At 41.6% G+C, this 20,383-nt stretch overlaps 1 protein-coding gene across 1 annotated transcript in view; it reads left to right on the plus strand.

The window, feature by feature from the left end:
- The first annotated feature begins 11,765 nt into the window (after positions 1-11,765).
- The window catches only part of PUM3 (pumilio RNA binding family member 3), a 40,892-nt gene continuing 32,274 nt past the window's right edge, over positions 11,766-20,383 (plus strand). The window contains exons 1-3 of the mRNA XM_026453831.1: positions 11,766-11,855; positions 18,614-18,705; positions 19,779-19,997. Coding sequence (XP_026309616.1) covers positions 18,624-18,705; positions 19,779-19,997 — 301 coding nt within the window. The 5' untranslated portion in view covers positions 11,766-11,855; positions 18,614-18,623. The remainder of the gene's footprint in view (positions 11,856-18,613; positions 18,706-19,778; positions 19,998-20,383) is intronic.

Below are 20,383 nucleotides of genomic sequence, written 5' to 3' on the forward strand. Positions count from 1 at the left end.
GAGTAGCACAATTATAGCTTAATGTAGCCTCAAACTGGGCTCGAGTGATCCTCCTGCCCCAGCCTCCCAAGTATCTGTGACTACTGGCATGCAACACCACACCTAGATAACTTTAAAAAAATTTTTTTGTAGAGATGGGTGGGGTCTCACTGTGTTGCCCAGGCTGGTCTTGAACTCCTGGCCTCAAGTGATTCTTCAACCTCAGCCTCCTGAAGTGCTGGGATTACAGGCATGAGCCACAGCACCTGACCTAGCTTCTCTTTCCTCTCTTCTTCCTCTGCCTTTTTACTCTTCCCCTTTTTCTCCACTTCCCTTTTCCACTCTTCTCATCCTCCTTTTCTGTTTTGTCTTCTTGACCTTTTTGTTTTGCTTTCTCTTCATCCTTTCTCATTATTTTAAAATATGTACCTTTAAAAGATCTCCATTTTCCTTGGTCATATATACCCATTCTTGTTCACATGTCAATTTCTAGAGGATAGAAAATAGTTCAGAAGACTGGGGAAAACCAAATCCTCTTAGGTTGCTGAGAATGTCTAGGCACCTACACTGATGGACAAGGTCTGAGAATAGTCATGGAGAGGATGGTTCCAGCCACAAACCTGGCAAAATATCACTCTTCACCCTCCCAGGTGTGGTGCTTCTCAGTACATAATTGCAAAAAAGTGTTTTGTTTTGTTTTTTTTTAAGTATAGGGTATGTCTTAGTTATTCCTTCTGTTGCAGGTATGAATTTGCTGCAAGAATTGACTTTTGTTTTTGTAAATCAAAAAGATTTGGCTAAGCTGTCACCCACTAGAGGTGGTGGAATATTTTCAGTGGTGTCTCTAGAAGTTTCTCCCTCTCTCATGCATCATGAAGAGTCCCACAGGGCTTTAGCTGTCAGAAAAAAAAAAAAAAATCAAGGAACAGAGTCTTTAATCTTTGGTTCACTGTGATTGTCAAAGAAATGCTCATTCCCCAAGCCCTTTGGACCCTCTGAGGCATTCTCTTCTGTTCCACCTTGTGTTTCCCCCACATTGTGGGAGTCCTGCCCCCGCCCCCCGCTTCCACCTCCACTGCAGTCCCATCACCACCTGCGCTGCTCCCTGACACCTGGAATGCTTTCTCTTTTGGACATCTCAGGTCCATTCTTCAAGGAGCCCAGCTTTCCTTTATCTTTCTTTTATATTCTTTTCTTTTAAATTCTGTTCTGTCTTGCTGAGGAGCCAAGGGGTGAGGAAAAGGGAAAACACCTCTCATTCTTTTTGTTACAGCCATGAGAATGAGACTGTATTAATGCCTCAGTATATTATTCATCCATGCTGCTATTTTTTCATTATCAGACTTGGGGGAGGTTTTCTCAAAAGCTCCTGCTGGAAATATTTGAACAAACTGTTAGAATGTACTTAAAATTTTTTTTCATTTATTCCTAGATAACATTTCTTGATTTCCATTATTTCTTATTTTTTGTTTCAACTCTATGAAAAGGACAGAATGGCTAAAATGAGCAAGTCTGGAGTTTGAGGTACAGTTGTGTGTCACTTAAAGACAAGGCTACATTCTGAGAAATGTGTTGTTAGAAATGTGTTTCATCATTTATAACATCATTGTGTGGACATCACAGGGTGCAATTACATAAACCTACATGGTACAGCTACTATACACCTAAGCTATATGGTACGGCCTGTTGCTCCTGGGCTACACACCTGTACAACATGTTACTATAATACATAACTGTAGACAGTTGTATCACAATGGTCAGTGTATGTGTATTTAAACATATGTAAACAGAAAAGGTACAGTAAAACTATGATACAAAAGATAACAAATCGTACTCCTGCCTAGGGCACTTACCATGAATTGAGTGCAAGACCGGAAATTGCTGTGGGTGAGTTACTGAGTGAGTGATGAGTGAATGGAAAGGCCTAGGACACTACAGTATACTACTGTACACTTTATAAACACTGTACACTTAGGCTACATTACTTTTTTAAGTAATTGTGCTATGACATTATGACTTCAATGACATCACTAGGTGATAGGAATTTTTAGCTCCATTATAATCTTGTAGAACCACTATTGTCTATGTGGATGGCTGTTGATTAAAACGGCATTATATGGCCCATGACTGTACATTACACTACTATTCCATTAGTGTGTTTTTTCCACCTTTCCCCAGATCCTTTTTTAAAAAACATTGATCTTATGAATACTTATTTTCCCTACTGTATTAAGAATCATGCATGTGGGACCAGGATCACATTTCTTTCTAGGCTAACTCCAAAGTCATTAAATGGCCAAAATCCCTGGTTGCCTTATAAGACAAGGATTTTTAAGACCAATCCCTGCAAATATTCCTTTATACAAGCTCATAAAATCTGTTCTATCTTTTCACTCCCTTCTATCAGCACATTAGTCTGGGTCCAAGTGACTTTCTGCTGAGGAAACTGAAATAATCCACTGTTAATAATCCTGTAGTGGATCCTGCCAGTAGACTGTCCGAATCCCCACCCTTGCCTCTTCAGTGCACATTGTCCGGCCTTCCATTGCCAGCAGATGGATCTTTTTATGAAAGTTTCTCTGATGCCACCAGATGCCACGTTGATGCTCATATAGCAGACCAGAAATATTAGGGAAATACTAGCCCCACACCCACCCTCAGAAGCAGTCATCAACTAATGACTGATGGGAGTTCATGTATGAATGTCCCAGCTTCTGAACCCCTTGGGTGGGCTATCTCTGAGGTATATGTACTCCGTTGGCTCCCAAAGTGCCCCAACAAGATGGCTGTTCAGTTACCCACAATGGTAAGTTGTTTGACAATGAATCTTGTTGGTTATCTTCTGTTCCTTGCCTCACTCCCCATTCCCATACAGACATTCCCAGACTAAGCCATTTGCACTTGAATCTTTGGTTTAGGGCCTTATTAAGATCTAACTTCCCTCCTGCAGAAAGACAACACAGAAGTCTCTTTCTGAAAAACAACATGTGCCCTCTTCCCCCACCCAGAGCTGCCCCAGATGCCTCTCCCAACTGCCAGGCCAATAACTGAGGTCAAATCCCAGAGAAATACCGGGCCTGATGAGGATAAAGAGAGATTGTATCCTAAAGGACCTGCAACAATTACCTACAGCATTTACTTTCAAGAGCTGGGGAGTTCTCAGGGGCAGGACTATGAGAGTTCTTGACCAAAGGGCTGGAACACAAAAGTGAACAAGCAAGAGTGCATTGACTTGGAGTCACTTTCTCAGGACACAGTTTTTAGCACCCTGGTAAGGCCCTAGGGATGGGACAAACACACTGCTATGTGGCTTTCCAAAGCCTAGTAAAAGCAGTGCCCAGTTGCTGAGCAAAGGTGAAATGCCTGAGTTTCCACAGCAGATGGTAAAAAGGATGGAAAAAAATAGATGGAAAATAAGATCAGAAACAGTTCACATTCCTTGGAATGAACAACGATACTCATTTACAGTTTTGCACCAGGGCTATGTTAGCTCGCCCACCCTCTGTCTTAATATAGTCCAAAGAGATCTGGACCATCTGGACATCCTGTAGAATATCACATTTGATCCATTACATCAATAAAATGAAGACATGGCTGCTATGCAAGGAATCTTGGTAAGAAACATGTGTTCCAGAGGGCAGGAGAGAAATCTTACAAAGATTCAGGCACAGGCCACTTTGGTGAAGCTTCCAGGAAGTCAGATGAGAATGTACACAAAGTATAAACATTTTCACATGCTAATACCCATCAGAAAGCATCCACTAAAGGAGAAACATTGAACAATTAAGTAGACAGAATATCGCAGCCAGTTGACATTGGTCAGTCTTCAGCATTGGGCATGATGGACACATGAATAGAGTGAACACAATGGCGGAGGTGAGGGCTGCACATGTACCCAACAGCATAAACTTATACACACCAAGGCCAATCTAACTGCTGCTTCCTCTAAATGTAGAGTCTTCCAGCAACAAGAACAAATGCAGCACTCCTGATATGGCCCTGTTTCCCAAAGAGACCAACAAGCTACTCAGTGGCAACTTGACAACATTTGGGCTCCTTTTATTCTGGAAGGACCAACAGTTTCCCCTCAGTGGGATAGTCTTATTCCAAATATGAATTTCCCTTTCCCATCCACAGAGCCTCAGCCAGCATCAATATCCAGATGTTTATGCAGTGCCTGATCCATAAGCATGTTATCCTATGTACCATAGCATCTAAACGGGGGCACAAATCACAGCAAAGTGGGCGCGGGAGTGAGCCCATGGTCACGTGATTCCCAGATCACATCACAGATGCTCCATCAAGAGGCAACCAACCCACAATAGAACACTGCAGTGACCTATCAAAGGCACAGCTGGAGCACCAATTTACAGGCAATAGTCGACAAAAAGGAGGTGCTATCCTCCAGAATGCAGAATAAATAAATCAGAGATCTCTATAGAGTGCTATGCTCCTAATAAGAATACATGGGTCGAGGAACCAAGGGAAAGAAGCAGGAATCATCATTCTTCCCATTATTCTCTATGGCCCTATGGGGAAATGCACGTTTCCTGTCCCCTTAACTCTGGGCTCAGCAGGTTTAGAAGTTGTCTTCAAAGGAGACACACTCTTGCCAGGGGACAGAGCAAGAGTTTCATTGAACTACAGATGTCTCCTGGACATTTTGGACTCCTTGTGTCCAAGATCAACAGGTAAGAAGGGGTGTCTCCATCCGGGCAATTGTGATTAACTCCAATAACTAAAGGAGATAGGATTGCTTTTGGTCAACTGAGACATGGAGGAATACATATAGAACCCAGGTGATCCAGGGGCGTCTCCATCTGGACAAGTGTGATTAACTCCGATAACTAGAGGAGATAGGACTGCTTTTGGTCAATGGAGACATGGAGAAATACATATAGAACCCAGGCAATCCACTTAGGTACCTCTCAGTTCTCCTTAGCCCCCACTGTAATGGTAAATGAACATAGGAAGCAACCCTTGGCTTAGAGGCTATGATCACTAGAGTCTCAGACCCTGTAAAACCAGTGGTTTGAGCCACATGACCAGGTTAGTCATCAAGACTTGCCAAGCTAATAGCCAAGGATGAGGTGAATTTAGAATGGATAGTGCTGCAGTGAGATGATGAGTACTTGCTGCAGCCCCCAGGAGACTATACTTTGTCCCCCTGGTCTCCCTCTTCTAACTTTCCCCTCCTGAGCAGAGGGCCATAGGAACAATGGAGAAGCCGCTCCCTAAACACACATGGAGAAATAGCCCTGTGCTGTGTGAGGGGTAGACCCTGGCAGCCATGGAGTGAACTGCTCCAATCTCCTTTCAAGAGAGAACCGGCTGCGAGGTGTAGTTAGCTGATGCCTCCAGCTGCCACAGCTTCAGCATCCACCGCAGCATTCATGCTGAGGCCATGCGCTCCCTGAGTTGCTCCCAGCCAATGACTGAGTACAGCAGGGGTACCTGAACTGGGCCTTTCCTACTGAAATTCGGTTTCCTTTAAGGAGAAATCTTTGCTCTGCAGTGCCATGCTGGCCTCGCTGAGGCTTTCTCAGAGCTTTACTACACCCTGAAGACTTTCTACCACATCCTCCTTCCTTCTGCCTCTCTCTCGACACACGTCAGATCTGTATCATGGTATCAGGCACTCCCTATTTACTGCTATTTCCTCTCGCCTCATCTTATTGTGAAGTTTTTCTCACAACATGTTTCTCACAACATGTCTCACAACATGCCTCCTAATTCTATCTTGGCATCTGCTTCCTGGAGAATTTAAACTGACATAATAGGTTTGAGCAAGTGGGTTAATTTTTTTCTTCATCTTAAAAGGAAGAGGTAGGCTGGGCACAGGTGCTCATGCCCATTAATCCCAGCACTTTGGAAGACCGAGGTGAGAGGATCACTTGAGGTCAGGAGTTCAAGACCAGTCTGGGCAACATAGCAAAACCTATGTCTCTCCAAAAAGAAAAAAAAAAAAAAAAAAAAAGGAAGAGAGGCATATTGGGTAGGTAAGTAGAGCTATATCATTATTCTAAGTACCAACTTGAAATTTCTATACTTTTTAAAAGTAAAGTGGGAGGAATAATTAAAAATTCTTTTTTCTATTTTTAACTTTTTTATTATACTTTAAGTTCTAGGGTACATGTGCACAACATGCAGGTTTGTTACATATGGATACATGTGCCATGTTGGTGTGCTGCACCCATTAATTCATCATTTACATTAGGTATATCTCCTAATGCTATCCCTCCCCCTCCCCCCACCCCATGACAGGCCCTGGTGTGTGATGTTCCCCACCCTGTGTCCAAGTGTTCTCATTGTTCAATTCCCACCTGTGAATGAGAACATGTGGTGTTTGGTTTTCTGTCCTTGTGATAGTTTGCTCGGAGTGATGGTTTCCAGCTTCATCCATGTCCCTACAAAGGACATGAACTCATCCTTTTTTATGGCTGCATAGTATTCCATGGTGTATATGTGCCTCATTTCCTTAATCCAGTCTATCATTGATGGGCATTTCGGTTGGTTCCAAGTCTTTGCTATTGTGAATAGTGCTGCAATAAACATACGTGTGCATGTGTCTTTATAGCAGCATGATTTATAATCCTTTGGGTATATGCCCAGTAATGGGATGGGATGGCTGGGTCAAACAGTATTTCTAGTTCTAGATCCTTGAGGAATCGCCACACTGTCTTCCACAATGGTTGAACTAGTTTACAGTCCCACCAACGGTGTAAAAGCGTTCCTATTTCTCCACATCCTCCCCAGCACCTCCTGTTTCCTGACTTTTAAATGATCGCCATTCTAACTGGTGTGAGATGGTATCTCATTGTGGTTTTGATTTGCAAGAAAATTATTCTTCATTCATATTTGAAACAAGTTTCTTATTTGTTCACCTAATACAATAGACGCTTGGTTATCAAGTCTTTATTGCTCACAAATTAGGGAAATCACAAGAAAAAACTAATGGATACTTTCCAAAGGAAATAACTTTTATGAAGGCTGACAGCAGAATTTTAAAAACTTAAAATGCCAGCATATTAATTTTTCTTATCCTAGACAAAAAACTGAAGCTAGTATGTGTTGCTTGAGGAGTTTTGTTTAACAAAACCATAGTGCATTATAAATGCCACTGTGTATAAGTGACAATTAAGTGATATTACCTACTTTTTATTTCATTTCTCCATCATGTGCTGACACAATCTTTTATTAAGGTGAGACTGCTACAATCAGATAAACTTACATCTTGGCCATATAATTTTCTGCTGCTCCAAAGTATGTCATCAAAGAAAGCAAAATACTACAAGGTTAATACTGTGTTTACTAGACAGCAACTACAGCATTATGAATGCTCAATTAATGTTTAGACTACATTAGTGCACTTCATAGGAAATGTATGATATTGGAAAACATAATGCACACTATTCAGAAGCAGTTCTTTTTCACTAAAAGAAAAATGTGTTGGCAACTGCTCCGTTTCCATGGATTTATGATTCTAATAGGTCCTGAAAATATAGCCCAATCCTTGCCAAAATCTCACTTGTGCTTTATATCAGTAACATGCCCTCTATTCCTGCTTATGCATTTGAGAAACAGAAAAACAACACAATTTGTTAAAAATCCACTAATTAGAACTCCAGAGAACTGATTTTGGGGAGGGGAAGATGTACGGGAGCTGACACCTATTTTATTTTTATGGAAAAAAGAAAATTGCACAAAATTATGTGAAATTGAAAAAAGAAGCAAACATTTTCCAGAATATGTTTGAAAGTGTATAGTTCAAATTTAAACCGTTTTTTAACATTTAATGGTATTAAATCACTTCAGGAGAACTCAATCAGCAAGAAGGATACAATTCTCTCCAATGTTCTACTTACAGAGAGAAGCATATTGTACATTTAATTCTTAAATTCTGGTACCTGCAATACAAAGAGGAACTGGGAGATTTAACCCCTAGTTAACTAAAAAATCAAATCAACAGACCCGGGGCAGTGACTCACACCTGTAATCCCAGCACTTCGGGAGGCCAAGGCAGATGGATTACCTGAGGTCAGGAGTCCGAGACCATCCTGACCAACATGGTGAAACCCTGTCTCTACTAAAAATATGAAAATTAACCAGGCCTGGTGATGCACGCCTGTAGTTCCAGCTACTTGGGAGTCTGAGGCAAGAGAATTGCCTGAACTCGGGAGGCGGAGGCTGCAGTGAGCTGAGATCGTACCACTGCACTCCAGCCTGGACAACAGAGCAAGATTCTGTCTCAAAAACAATCATCAACTTGAATCCCATTCCTTAAATAACTGGGTCTTAACCTTAGCTGCATGTTAGCATGATCTAGGCACCAAATTCTCAATGCTCAGGTCCTACTCCAGACCAATTAAATCAGAAATACTGCTATGTAAAGAAAGAAAAACGAAAACTCCACAGGTGATTCAATGTGCTGCCTAGATTTCTATCCACCACCTGGGATACTATAGTTATTTTAAGTTTTAAACCAGATTAGCTTAAGTCACAAATTAAATCTCTACTGTTGGATAAAAGCATATTTGCTAAGTGACCTTTAATTTTACCAGAGTACTAGAAAAAGAATGAAATCCAAATGCCTGGTTAATATTATATCTGATGGTCTTTCAATTCTGGGGTGGCCGTGTAATCCAGTTCTTGGCACTGAAATAGAAGAGACTCCTGCTGGGTCTTTTCCTTCTGGGATAAAAGGACAGAGCCCCACTGGGAGGAAAAAGCGGATTTCATTTCTTTCTCCACTTTCACTAGCCCTGAACTCTCAGATAAATACTGAAACTAAGGAGTACATCTTGCAATCAAAAAGCAGTGAGAGAATAGAAAGTCAACATGTTGAGGATGGTGGTAGGACGAAGACTGGAAGAGCTTGGGTCTTTGATGACATTGTTGTGTCATTGAACCACAACAACCAACTACCTTCCACATTTTTATGTTAAGAAAATGATTGCTTAAGCCACCATTAGCTGAGTTTTCCATTACATGAAGTCAAATGTATTTTTCTTTTCTTTTCTCCTTCCTTCCTCCCTTCCTTCCTTCCTTCCTTCCTTCCTTCCTTCCTTCCTTCCTTCCTTCCTTCCTTCCTTCCTTCCTCCTTTCTTTCCTTTCTTTCCTTTCTTTCTTTCCTTTCTTTCCTTTCTTTTCTTTCTTTCTTTCTTTCTTTGACAGAGTCTCCCTCTGTTACCCAGGCTGGAGTACAGTGGCACAGTCTCCACTCACTGCACCTCCGCCTCTCCAGTTCAAGCGATTCTCTGTGCTTCAGCCTCCGGAGTAGCAGGGAGTACAGGCATGCACTACCACACCCGGCTAATTTTTGTATTTTTGTAGAGATGGGTTTTCGCCATGTTAGCCAGGCTAGCCTTGAATTCCTGGCCTCAGGTGATCCACCTGCCTCGGCCTCCCAAAGTGCTGGGATTGCAGGTGTGAGCCACAGCACCCGGCCCTAAAGTATTTCCAGTGGGTACACCTTAGTTCTCTCTTAAGCTACGAATCACTCAACATTTACTATTGGCTAAGAACTTTAAGATATTATCACTTTTAAGCCTCACAGCAACTCCAGAAACAAGTGTTGTTATTCCCATTTTACATATGCAGAAACTGAGGCCCATACAAGTTAACTATCTTGTCCTTGGCCATACAGAATTTAGACTTTAAGCCAGGTTCCTTTGATTCCAATCTCAGTGCTCTTCATTGCATTGCTATAGTACTGTTATTAACCTCTTGGATGTGTGCAAGTCTAGTTGCTCTGATTAAATTGTGTATCATGCAAGAAGAGCATGTTAGGCTTGTAGGAGTACACCTAATGGTCTACATTTAGGTCAATAGATATTTGAAGAATTAATGGGTTTGCTTGACAAACAAAAAATTACAGGATAAACTTTTTTGTGCTGTTCTGCAAAACTACACGACGCTTTAAATTCACTCCACCAAAAAAAAAAAAAAATCAAAATCAATCCACTTTCACAGAAGACTTGATAAAAACGTTTTTAATAATAATCAAGGGCTTTGGTATGTGATAACTCTTTTTTTCCCTCCCTGGTGAAAAGGCAAATAAATAGTAGGGTTTTGGTGTAGATGCTTAAGGCAACTATATGGACCTATCTTCAAGGATATGGGGTGCTGCTATCTGTTGAGTTGAAAAGACAAACGTACCCCTTCCCAGGGTTGTGTGATAGGGTATATTTTGTGATTTTTTTTTTTTCTTTTTGGCCAGCATTTACTCTTCAGGTGTTTCAAGGTGTCTAATATCCCCACTACTATGCTATTTGCCCAAAAGGCACTGCTGATGGGCCTCCTGCAATTCCTGTTCCGTATTCTCTTAGCATTTACTGAATTATTGAAAGCAGTACAGAGGCAGCCACGTTGAGTTTAGAGTCAGGCTCACTGGACCAAAGCTACTATGTTTTGTCTTTCTCTGTGAAATGAGAAAAGACCTATTTAAAACTGTTCTTATGAGACTTAAGTGAGCTGAAATGTAAACAAACTAGTAACAGTTAAGGTAGACAACAAGAAATTATCAAATATCTATGTGCTGAATAGTGAGATAAATGCCTGGAAAGTAATGATGGCCCCTGTCATCAAGAAGCATACAGTCTACTAAATTGCCAGTTTCAACTCTAACTCCTTAGTGGCCAGAAAACGGAGTAAGTTGGAAGATAGTAAAATCTGAAGTCTGGCACCTGGGATCAAGTGCCAGTTCTCAACTTTCCCGATGTAGTGGGTTGAATAATCTCCAAAAGTATGTCTATGTCCTAACTCCCAGGACATGTGAAAGTCACCTTATTTGGGAAAAGGGCCTTTGCAGATGTGATTAAATTAAGGACCTCCAGATGAGATAATCTTGGATTATCCCCGTGGACTCTAAATTCAATGTTCAGTGTCCTAAAAACACAGAGAGGTGACACAGGCACAGGAGAAGGCCATTAGAAGACAGGCAGAGATTGGAGTCATGCAACAACAAGCCACGGACCGCCTGAAACCATTAGAAGCTGAAGAAGCAAAGGATTCTCCCCTAGAGCCTTGAAAAGGTGCAGGGCTCTGCCAACAGCTTGATTTTGGAATTCTTGCCTCTAGAACTGTTACAGAATAAAATCCTGTTGTTTGACACGACCAAGTTTGTCGTGTCAGTTTCTTCATCTGGAAAATGGGGCATATATCCTAACTACAATCTTATTTCCTGAAGTATAAAGTGGAATAACAGCACTTTCCAGGCACGAGCAGACATTAAAAATAGCAAACATTTATTGAGAGCGTCCCATGCTAAGCGCTTTGCACGTGTAACTTAATTATTTCTATTTTATTGATCAGGAAGCCAAGGCTCAGAAAAATTTTGTAATTTTCCCAGAGCCACACAGCTAGCAAGTGAAAAAAACGGGATTACAATTCAAACCGATTCACGAGATACCCCTTTTATCCTTCACGCTGGACTGCTCAGGAAGTATGCATATTAACACACTTTAGAAACTTTAGCTATTTCAATATTTGTTCAGGCTATGGTATTCAGGCCTCCTATTAACCGCGCCGGCCAAGTCTCTCCTTCAGCAGCCTGTTCGACCTCGCAAGACATCTCCCTTTCTTTCCAGCACGGAAGCGACAGGGTTAACGACGTCATTTTCCCGTGACCGTTGTCGCGTCCTCTGCCCGACGGATCCTTTCAAGGGCCAAAATCCTCGCTCCTCAAGAGGAGGCATAACAGCAGCGGACCAATAGAAACTCCGAATTTTTGTATTGTCTGGTAAGCTCCACTTCTTAGTCACTGATCCGCCGCGGAAGATGAAAAAAAGCGGCCCGGGGGCGGAGCAAGGCAGGGAAGCGGAAGCGGAGCCGCGGTCGGTATCCGCTGCGCGAGCTGCCTCTGTCCCACGTGTGCGGTGAGTGTGGCAGGCTCAGCGGTCGCTCCTAGGAGGGGTTCGCACCCTGCCGGGCGCTGGAAGTCGGAAAGGTCTCTCGGGGCTGTTGTCCACTGGGCAGTCTCCTGTGGCCTCTTTCTGGGCTAGGAGTTTGGGACTGATTGGAACCTGGCAAGGAGGGCGGAGCTCCGACCTCTCTTCCACCACGTTGCCTTGCGTCCTGGGTTAGATTGGACTAGCTTCACTCTAGAATCCCAGCCTGTGCTCGGCCTGATCAGCCTGTCTGTGCTGTTTCACAAACACCAACTCCAGTGCTAGGTGGTGTGCCTGAATGTACGCAGATTATAAGTGCTGGGAGGAAACGAACCGGAAGCTGAGTTGGGAGATAGTGGAATCTGAAGAAGTGATCTTTAAGCGGAGATCTAAAGCATGGCGAGAGGCCACCCGGAGATCTGGAAGCTCAGGGAGTACTTCAAGCAGAGGCAATAATGGGCTAAGTCCCTGAGGTGGGAGCTAGGAAGGAGTACAGTTAGAGTACAAGATAAAGTTAGAGGGATAGAGTGGAACTAGGTTCTTCAGGGCCTTGAAGGCCATGATGGGGATTTTTTTTTTTTTTTTCTATACAGTAGGAAAACATTTCCGTTGCTATTACCATGTGTAGAAAACATTGAAGGCTTATAAGCAAGTGAGAATAATGAATAGGCCCTGGTTCTCTTTAGAAGATGTATTTAATTTGGAAGCTCAAGAGATTGTATTAATAATAGTTTACATTAGGGTGGTGACTTAAGGGGCATTTAAGAGAACTAACTTATGGTTCAGTGTGGCAGACAAGAGAGGAAAATGTCAAGGGTAACTCACGTTTCTTACTTGAGCAGTAAAATAGATGATGTGCCATTGGCTGAGATGGGGGACAGTGGGGCAGAGGAAAATAGTATCTTGTCTGTGGGACAGACAACAATAACATAGAGAACAACATAAGAGAATTATGTTTTGGACATATTAAGGGTAAGGTGCCTGTTAGACACATAATTAGAGGTATCAGATAAGCAGTTATACACAAGTTTGGAGCCCAAGGAGAAGTTCATAATGGAGACATGATTTGGGAGAACTCAGCATAAAAAGCCAGGAGATTGGATAAGACCATCTAGGGAAAAGTGTGGAGAGAGAAGGGACATTCCCTAGGACAAAGATTTGAGGAATGCTGACATTTAGAGGTTGGTCTATAAGAAAATGTCATTTAAACTGAATTTGAAGGATGGGTAGGAATTGTGTTGCAGAGAGAATGGCTTTAAACTTCACTATTCAGATAAAGAATAATGAGAAAGATTGACTCCTGTGTGGTGTTGATGAGTGGAGTGAATTAAGACCACATTCTGAATGGCTGTGAATGCCTGAGTTGGCACTTTTTCCTGAAGGCAGTGGGAAAGCTTTGAAGCTATTGGAGCATGGAAATCACATGAAATAGGTGTGCTAGTGGAAGGTTAATCAGGCAGCAGAAAGTGGATCAAAGCAGATTGGATCTAAACAAAACTGAGCAAGAGCTAACAGGAGCCAGAATGGGGTAATAGAGGGAAAGGAAAAAGAGGGGCCAATTCTGAGAGACACTATGTAATGTGATGATTGATTATGAAGGTACAGGGCCCCTGAGCAAAGCAAATTGCATTTTGCCGAGTGCAAGAAGAAGACCCAAAAAGTTACATGTTGTATGATTCCATGTATATGAATGACATTCTGGAAAAGACAAAATAGGCATGAAAACCCAATCATTGGCAGTCAGGGAAGAGGGAAGGAGTTGATTACAAAGGAGGTGTACCAAGGGACTTTCTAGAGTGACAAGACTTTTCTGTAAGATACTATGGTAGAGGATGCATGACTCTTAGCCATTTGTTGAAGCCCATAGAATTATACACCAGAAAGAGTAAACTTGACTATATGCACATTTAATAAATCTGCCAGCATTTCGGGGATGGAATGCAGACTGTGACAAATCAATTAAGCTATATTATAAACATGTAACTTCACTAAAGAGAGTGAGAGACTGAAGGGCTGATCTAATCTAAGTAGCTTTTTTTTTTTTTTTTTTTTTTTTTTGCCTGCAGCAGTAATTGCTACAGGCGGAATCCACTGACTTGAGTGCTAAAGTTAGCAGGTAAAACTTAAGAGGAGGTAGGATGTCTACATATTCTCCAAATATCTTGTCTAAAATGTTTATTAATTGCTATGGTAGTTTAACATTTGAAACAGAGTCTCACTCTGTTGCCCTGGCTGGAGTGTAGTGGCACAATCTCAGCTCGCTGCAGCCTCCACCTCCTGGGTTCAGGTGATTCTCCTGTCTCGGCCCCCTGAGTAGCTGGGATTACATGTATGCACCACCACCACGCCCAGCTAATTTTTTTTTATTTTTAGTAGAGACAGGGTTTGGTCTTGAACTCCTGACCTCAGGTAATCCACCCGCTTCAGCCTCCCAAAGTGCTGGGATTACAGGCGTGAGCCACCATGCAAGCCTCTAAGTAACTCTGGAAAAGTGTTTTGAATGGATACAAAAAAGAATTGTACATCAACACTGTACCTTCATTGTAAATTTATTTCTCATGGGATACCCGTTAGCAATTCTGAAAGTATACATGTATAGTAGGGTTGAACATACATATAAATAAATTGTAGATGGTGGGAAGTAGGTTGCTCACTGTCAGAGAAAGAACTTACAAATGAGCAAGAGGAGATGCCTAGAATAAAATCTGTGGTGCTTGATTAGATTTGGAAACATTAGTATGAGCTTCATGTTATTTTAATAGATATAAAAATAAATATAGGTATGTGCATATGCATAGGTTAATGTACATATATGTGTTTCCTGAATCTGCTGAAGGGACGTAGAAACAGGGACACCTCAGTGACAACAAGCACACCTAGCACTCAGATCTTGGTTTTTAAATACCATTCTTAAAGGAACCAGTATTCCTTGGAGAAGTGGCTAATTTCAGGGCTGGTTTAAGGAAAATACAGAATGAACTTGGAGCTAGTGCCACGAAATAAGGGTGTGCTTTAAAAAACAAAACAAAACAGATGGGCCATGTCAAAAGGACACAGAAGCAACCTGAAAAACTTCCCACTGGCTGGAGCTAGAATTATTTGAGCAACAAAATAACAATGGTAGTGGATTATAACCAAGGAATGAAATAAATATCTGAGACTATATGATATAAGTAAATAGAAAAGATGGGACAAGTCTTCCCTACAGAAAAGTTCAGAATAACAAGGGTAAAAGTAATAAGAGAAATAGAAGATCACCATTTAAACGCAGTAATTGCTGCAGCCAAAATCCACCGACAAATGCTAAAGTTAGCAGGTAAAACTTAGGAGGACATAGGATATCTACATATTCTCCAAACATCTTGTCTAAAAGGTTTATTAATTGCTGTGGTAGTTTAACATATGCCTGGATTCTTTAGTACCCCTCCTTCTGGGAAGTGGAGCTTAATTTTCCTCTGAGTTTGGGCTGGACTTGGTGGCTTGGATCTAATAAAGATGGAAAGGTTAAAGTGGCAACTTTACAGTGGAGAAACCTGGAAAACACTACTTTGACCAAGTGAACACAGTTAACATAAACAGTAATAAGTCATGTTAATGTCATGTACCTCCTGGTAGAGTACTACCAGAAGAAAGCTTGACCTCTGGTAGTCTTCCAAAAAATGTGTGGCCTTAGCCTAATCATGAGAAAACATCAGGCAAACCCCAAATGAGGAATATTCTACAAAATACAAAGGAAACTTGATGGCCAGAATCAGTGTATCCTGGTACAGAAAGAGGATATTAGTGGAAAAACTGGTAAACTCCAACTCAACTCTGTAGCTTAGTTAATAGTATTGTATGTTAACGTTAGGGGAAGCTGGGAAAAGGGCATATGTGAACTGTGTATCTTGTCAACTCTTTTCTAAAGCTAAAATTATTTCAATATAAAAATTAAAACAAACATATAGAGAAAACATGTAAATGAATGGATTCTTAGAAAACTACATGGCATAGAAGAGCTAAGAGATGCAGGTATGGTCATTGAGAGGTGATAATGTGCTAGCAGCCCTCACTCTCAGCGCCTCCTCGGCCTTGGCGTCCACTCTGGCGGCGCTTGAGGAGCCCTTCAGCCTGCCAGGGCACCGTGGGAGCCCTGCTCTGGGCTGGCTGAGGCCAGAGCCGCCTCCCTCTGCTTGCCGGAGATGTGGAGGGAGAGGCGTGGGCGGGAACCGGGGCTGCGCACCGCGTGCTCAGGGGCCAGCGTGAGCACGCCAGCGCGAGTTCCTGCGGGCGCCGGTACAGGCTCAGCAGCCCGCACACTGAGCGGCCTGCCGGCTTCACCTGCCCAGGGTAGTGAGGGGCTTAGCACCCGGGCCAGCAGCTGCTGAGAAGGTTGCTCCAGGTACCCCAGCAGTGCGGACGGTGGGGGCTGCACTCAAATTCTCCTCAAATTCTTGCAGGATTTAACTGCTTCCCCACAGGGCAGGGCTCGGGACCTGCAGCCCATTGTGTAAGAGCTCCCCCCCCCCCCCCCCCCACCATGCAGGATCCACTGGGTGAAGCCAGCTGGGCTCTTGAACTGGATGGGGACTTGGAGAACTTTTATATCTAGCTGGAGGATGGATCATATGTGCACCAATCAGCACTCTGTGTCAGGCTCAGGGTTTGTGAATACAACAGTTGGTACTCTATATCTAGCTAACCTAGTGGAGACTTGGAGGACTAGCACTCTGTGACTCTGTGTCTAGCTCAAGGATTGTAAATGCACCAATCAGCACTCTGTGTCTAGCGCAGGGTTTGTAAATACACCAATCAGCACTCTGTGTCTAGCGCAGGGTTTGTAAATACACCAATCAGCACTCTGTGTCTAGCTCAGGATTTGTAAATACACCAATCAGCACTCTGTGTCTAGCTCAAGGTTTGTAAATACACCAATTGGTACTCTGTATCTAGCTAAGTAGCATTCTGTGACTCTGTGTCTATCTCAAGGATTGTAAACACACCAGTCAGCACTCTGTCAAAAGGGACCAATCAACTCTCTGTAAAATAGACCAATCAGCTCTCTGTAAAATGGACTGTTCAGCAGAATGTGGGTGGGGCCAGTTAAGGGAATAAAAGCAGGCTGCCCCAGCTGGCGGCAACCCGCTGGGTCTTTTTCTACACTGTGGAAGCTTTGTTCTTTCCCTCTTTGCAATAAATCTTGCTGCTGCTCACTCTTTGGGTCTACGCTGCCTTTATGAGCTGTAACGCTGACTACGAAGGTCTGCAGCTTCACTCCTGAAGCCAGCGAGACCACTGGGAAGAATGAACAACTCCAGATGCGCTGCTTTTAAGAGGTGTAAGGCTCACCACGAAGGTCTGCAGCTTCACTCCTGACAGCAAGACCACCCACCAGAAGGAAGATGCACCAGACACATCTGAATGTCTGAAGGAACAAACTCAGGACATACCATCTTTAAGAACTGTAACACCAGAGGGTCCGCGGCTTCATTCTTGAAGTCAGTGAGTCCGAGAACCCACCAATTCCGGACACGTTATGGTGGCCGTAGCTAAGTAATAATGTGACCCTCCAGTTCTAAATGCCCCAAGGAAGCCGAGTAATTCAGGGGCTGTCCATTTTTCAAAATCAGTAGAAAAGTCTGGATTAGAACAGTGCTTTTCAGAGTGCTCCTTGGAACTCTGCTGTTCCCTTGTGATGTTCCAGGAAAAAGTAGTTCAACTGGAGTTGGAAAATCCTGCATCCTTTTAGCCTTTGCTTGACAATTGATCGTTTATATTAGCAAATTAAATAATCTGAAAAGCCTTTTCTTACAGACTGATTGTTGTCATGTAACCTACTGTTTCCCAAATATATTTTATCCCTGAACCCTTCTTTTCTCTTATGCTAATATCCTGAGAAATTAGTGATTGAATGGGCAATTCTAATCTAGAAATATCTAGTGTTGTCTGGGGATCGCCAACATCTGTTGTTTAGAGTCAGCTTTCAAATGAGTTGATCGTCCAACTTTGGAAAGTGGAGAAATGAGCCAAAAGGCTTTTGCTCTTGATCTGTTCCTCTGCTTTCAGGGACCTTGGGTAGTTGAGGGGTTATAACTTGTTTATCCCATGCACCATGGTGTCTCAGTAGCCTATAAAGCGCCTATTAGATTCCTTTCAATGAAATATTAACTATTTCAACATGATCTTAATTTGGAGTTCACTGCCAATTACTTGGCTGCCTCTAAAACAATCACAAATTAAACACTGGATGCTAATCTTTGTTTTAGCTATGTTGGATCACATAGGAATCTTTCAGATAATCCTTTATTTTCTTGTATTAAATGCATGTAGTGGTATGTGCAGCCTATTGTTTGTTCCTGGCTTTTTAGGCTCCAAGAAATCAAGAGATAATTTTGTCAGTTTTGTCAGTTACTCATCCTCTAGTCTTCCCAGGTTACAAAATGCAAACTCTGATGCTTATTATACTTAGTGTCAATCGTGGTCTATTTTTAGCCAGTACTATTGTGGAAGTGAAGTGTTGCCTCCAGATATATCAAACACTGGCCAGGGTGTGTATTGTTCCTAGTTTTTTTATTGATACCTTGTTCATTTTCAGTTTTAAAATCTGAGGCAGTGATTGCATAATTGCTGGATTTAAGTAGTTGCCCATTCTGTATCTGTATTTGTATTGTATTTGTAGACTGAAGGACTAAATGCGGCAGTGACTATGTAACAGCTCTTATTTGATGAAGAGAACTGCAGTGATTGTTTTGGTTTTGGTTTTCTAGAGTTGCTACAATGGAAGTCAAAGGGAAAAAGCAATTCACAGGAAAGAGTACGAAGACATCACAAGGAAAAAACAGATTTCATAAAAATAGTGGTAAGATATACTTCCCATGTGGTTGTTTGGCTATTAGAATTGGGGGATGGGAGGGCAGGTAGTACATTTCAGTCTGTATTCATTGGCTAGGATTAGGATTAAAATAGTAGGAAGAAGTATGTGTTATTGTGTATGAGTTAACATGTTGCTCATGACATTTAGACACTTAAAAAATTGCCAGAATAATTGAGGAATGCCTTACTCATGAAAGACTCCTTATCTCAGTTGTTACTGCTGTTGCGTCATTTTATTCACACTAGTTCACCATACGTTTTATTTTAACATTTGATAAATTAGGACTGTTTAATACATACTGCTCATAAGCCAAATACTTTTAGGTTCAGAATTTATAATGGTGATGTCTTTATTATTCCATCAGGTGTCAGTATTGTAAAATAGAAAAGTCAGGGAACTATACAAATGACTGTTTCCTTAAAATATAGCCATTGCGGTTTGCATCTCATTTGTAAGGTACTAATTTGTAAACTTTGTTGACTAAAAGTTTTTATTAAATAATTTTATCGTAGGCTTTAAAATTTTATTAAAACTAGAAAATTTTAAAATTAACATTTTAGATGTCCTTATGTTATACTTTCCAAGTTTCAAGAATATTCATTTTATTCTTAGACTTCTGTTATGTTATTGAACTCTTGAAAATTCTGTGTAGACCATCACTAAAGCAGAATACAAAGGTATATCAATAATAGCTCTGCTATATGCTTAAAACTAGAGAAACATACTAAAGTGACACTAGTGTTTATCTAGTGTCACTGATAAACAGTGATTCTAGTGGTAGAATCATGGGTAGCTTTTGTTTTACATTTCTGTACTCTCTAGGGTTTTTTTTTTTTTTTATCATGAACCTGTATTAGTTTTATAATCAAGGAAAGAATTTTTTAATTTTGTTTTGATTGTTTAAATCCAGTTCTACTCAAAAGGCTGTATGTTGCGTATTTGAGAGTAAGACAAGGTATTAGGATTAAAGAGTGTAATTTTCTGTAATGAATATAATCCCATGGATACAAGAGATTTGGGCCCAGAATCATTGAACTTGTAATTATTATTGTCACTAGATTCTGGTTCTTCAAAGACATTTCCAAGAAAAGTTGCCCAAGAAAGTGGACCTAAAATTACATCTAGGAACTTTGAGAAAAGTATCACAAAACCTGGGAAAAAGGGTGTGAAGCAGTTCAAGAATAAGCAGCAAGGGGACAAATCACCAAAGAACAAATTCCAGCAGGCAAATAAATTCAACAAGAAGAGAAGATTCCAGCCAGATGGTAAAAGCGATGGTAAGTACTGATTCGTTCAGCATGGTCTTTACAGAGTCCTTCCCCTGCCTGTCCTAGTGCTTGAAGCATTGTGCACAGGGACTCTGGAGGTGCAATAGAGACCTCACATTCTTATTCCTTGGCAGGTAACATTTTGGGACAGGTAGATGGCTTAAACAAACAATAGAGCATCTTTCATGCTCAGAATTTCCTTCTGGTGCTTGGAGTTTTTTATTTCTTAGCCCTTCTCTGAATTACCTTAGCCATGAAGTTAAGCTAAATTATAATGGCTTTATACAGTGGAACCTCAATAAAATGTTTCTTTCTATAAGCTAAAATTGATTCATTCATTCAACGAGTATTTGAGTTTTCTATGCATTGCACCAGAAGATAGGGCAAAACACACA

The sequence above is a fragment of the Piliocolobus tephrosceles genome, chromosome 14 (assembly GCF_002776525.5).
Source record: "Piliocolobus tephrosceles isolate RC106 chromosome 14, ASM277652v3, whole genome shotgun sequence".
Taxonomy (NCBI): Eukaryota; Metazoa; Chordata; class Mammalia; order Primates; family Cercopithecidae; genus Piliocolobus; species Piliocolobus tephrosceles.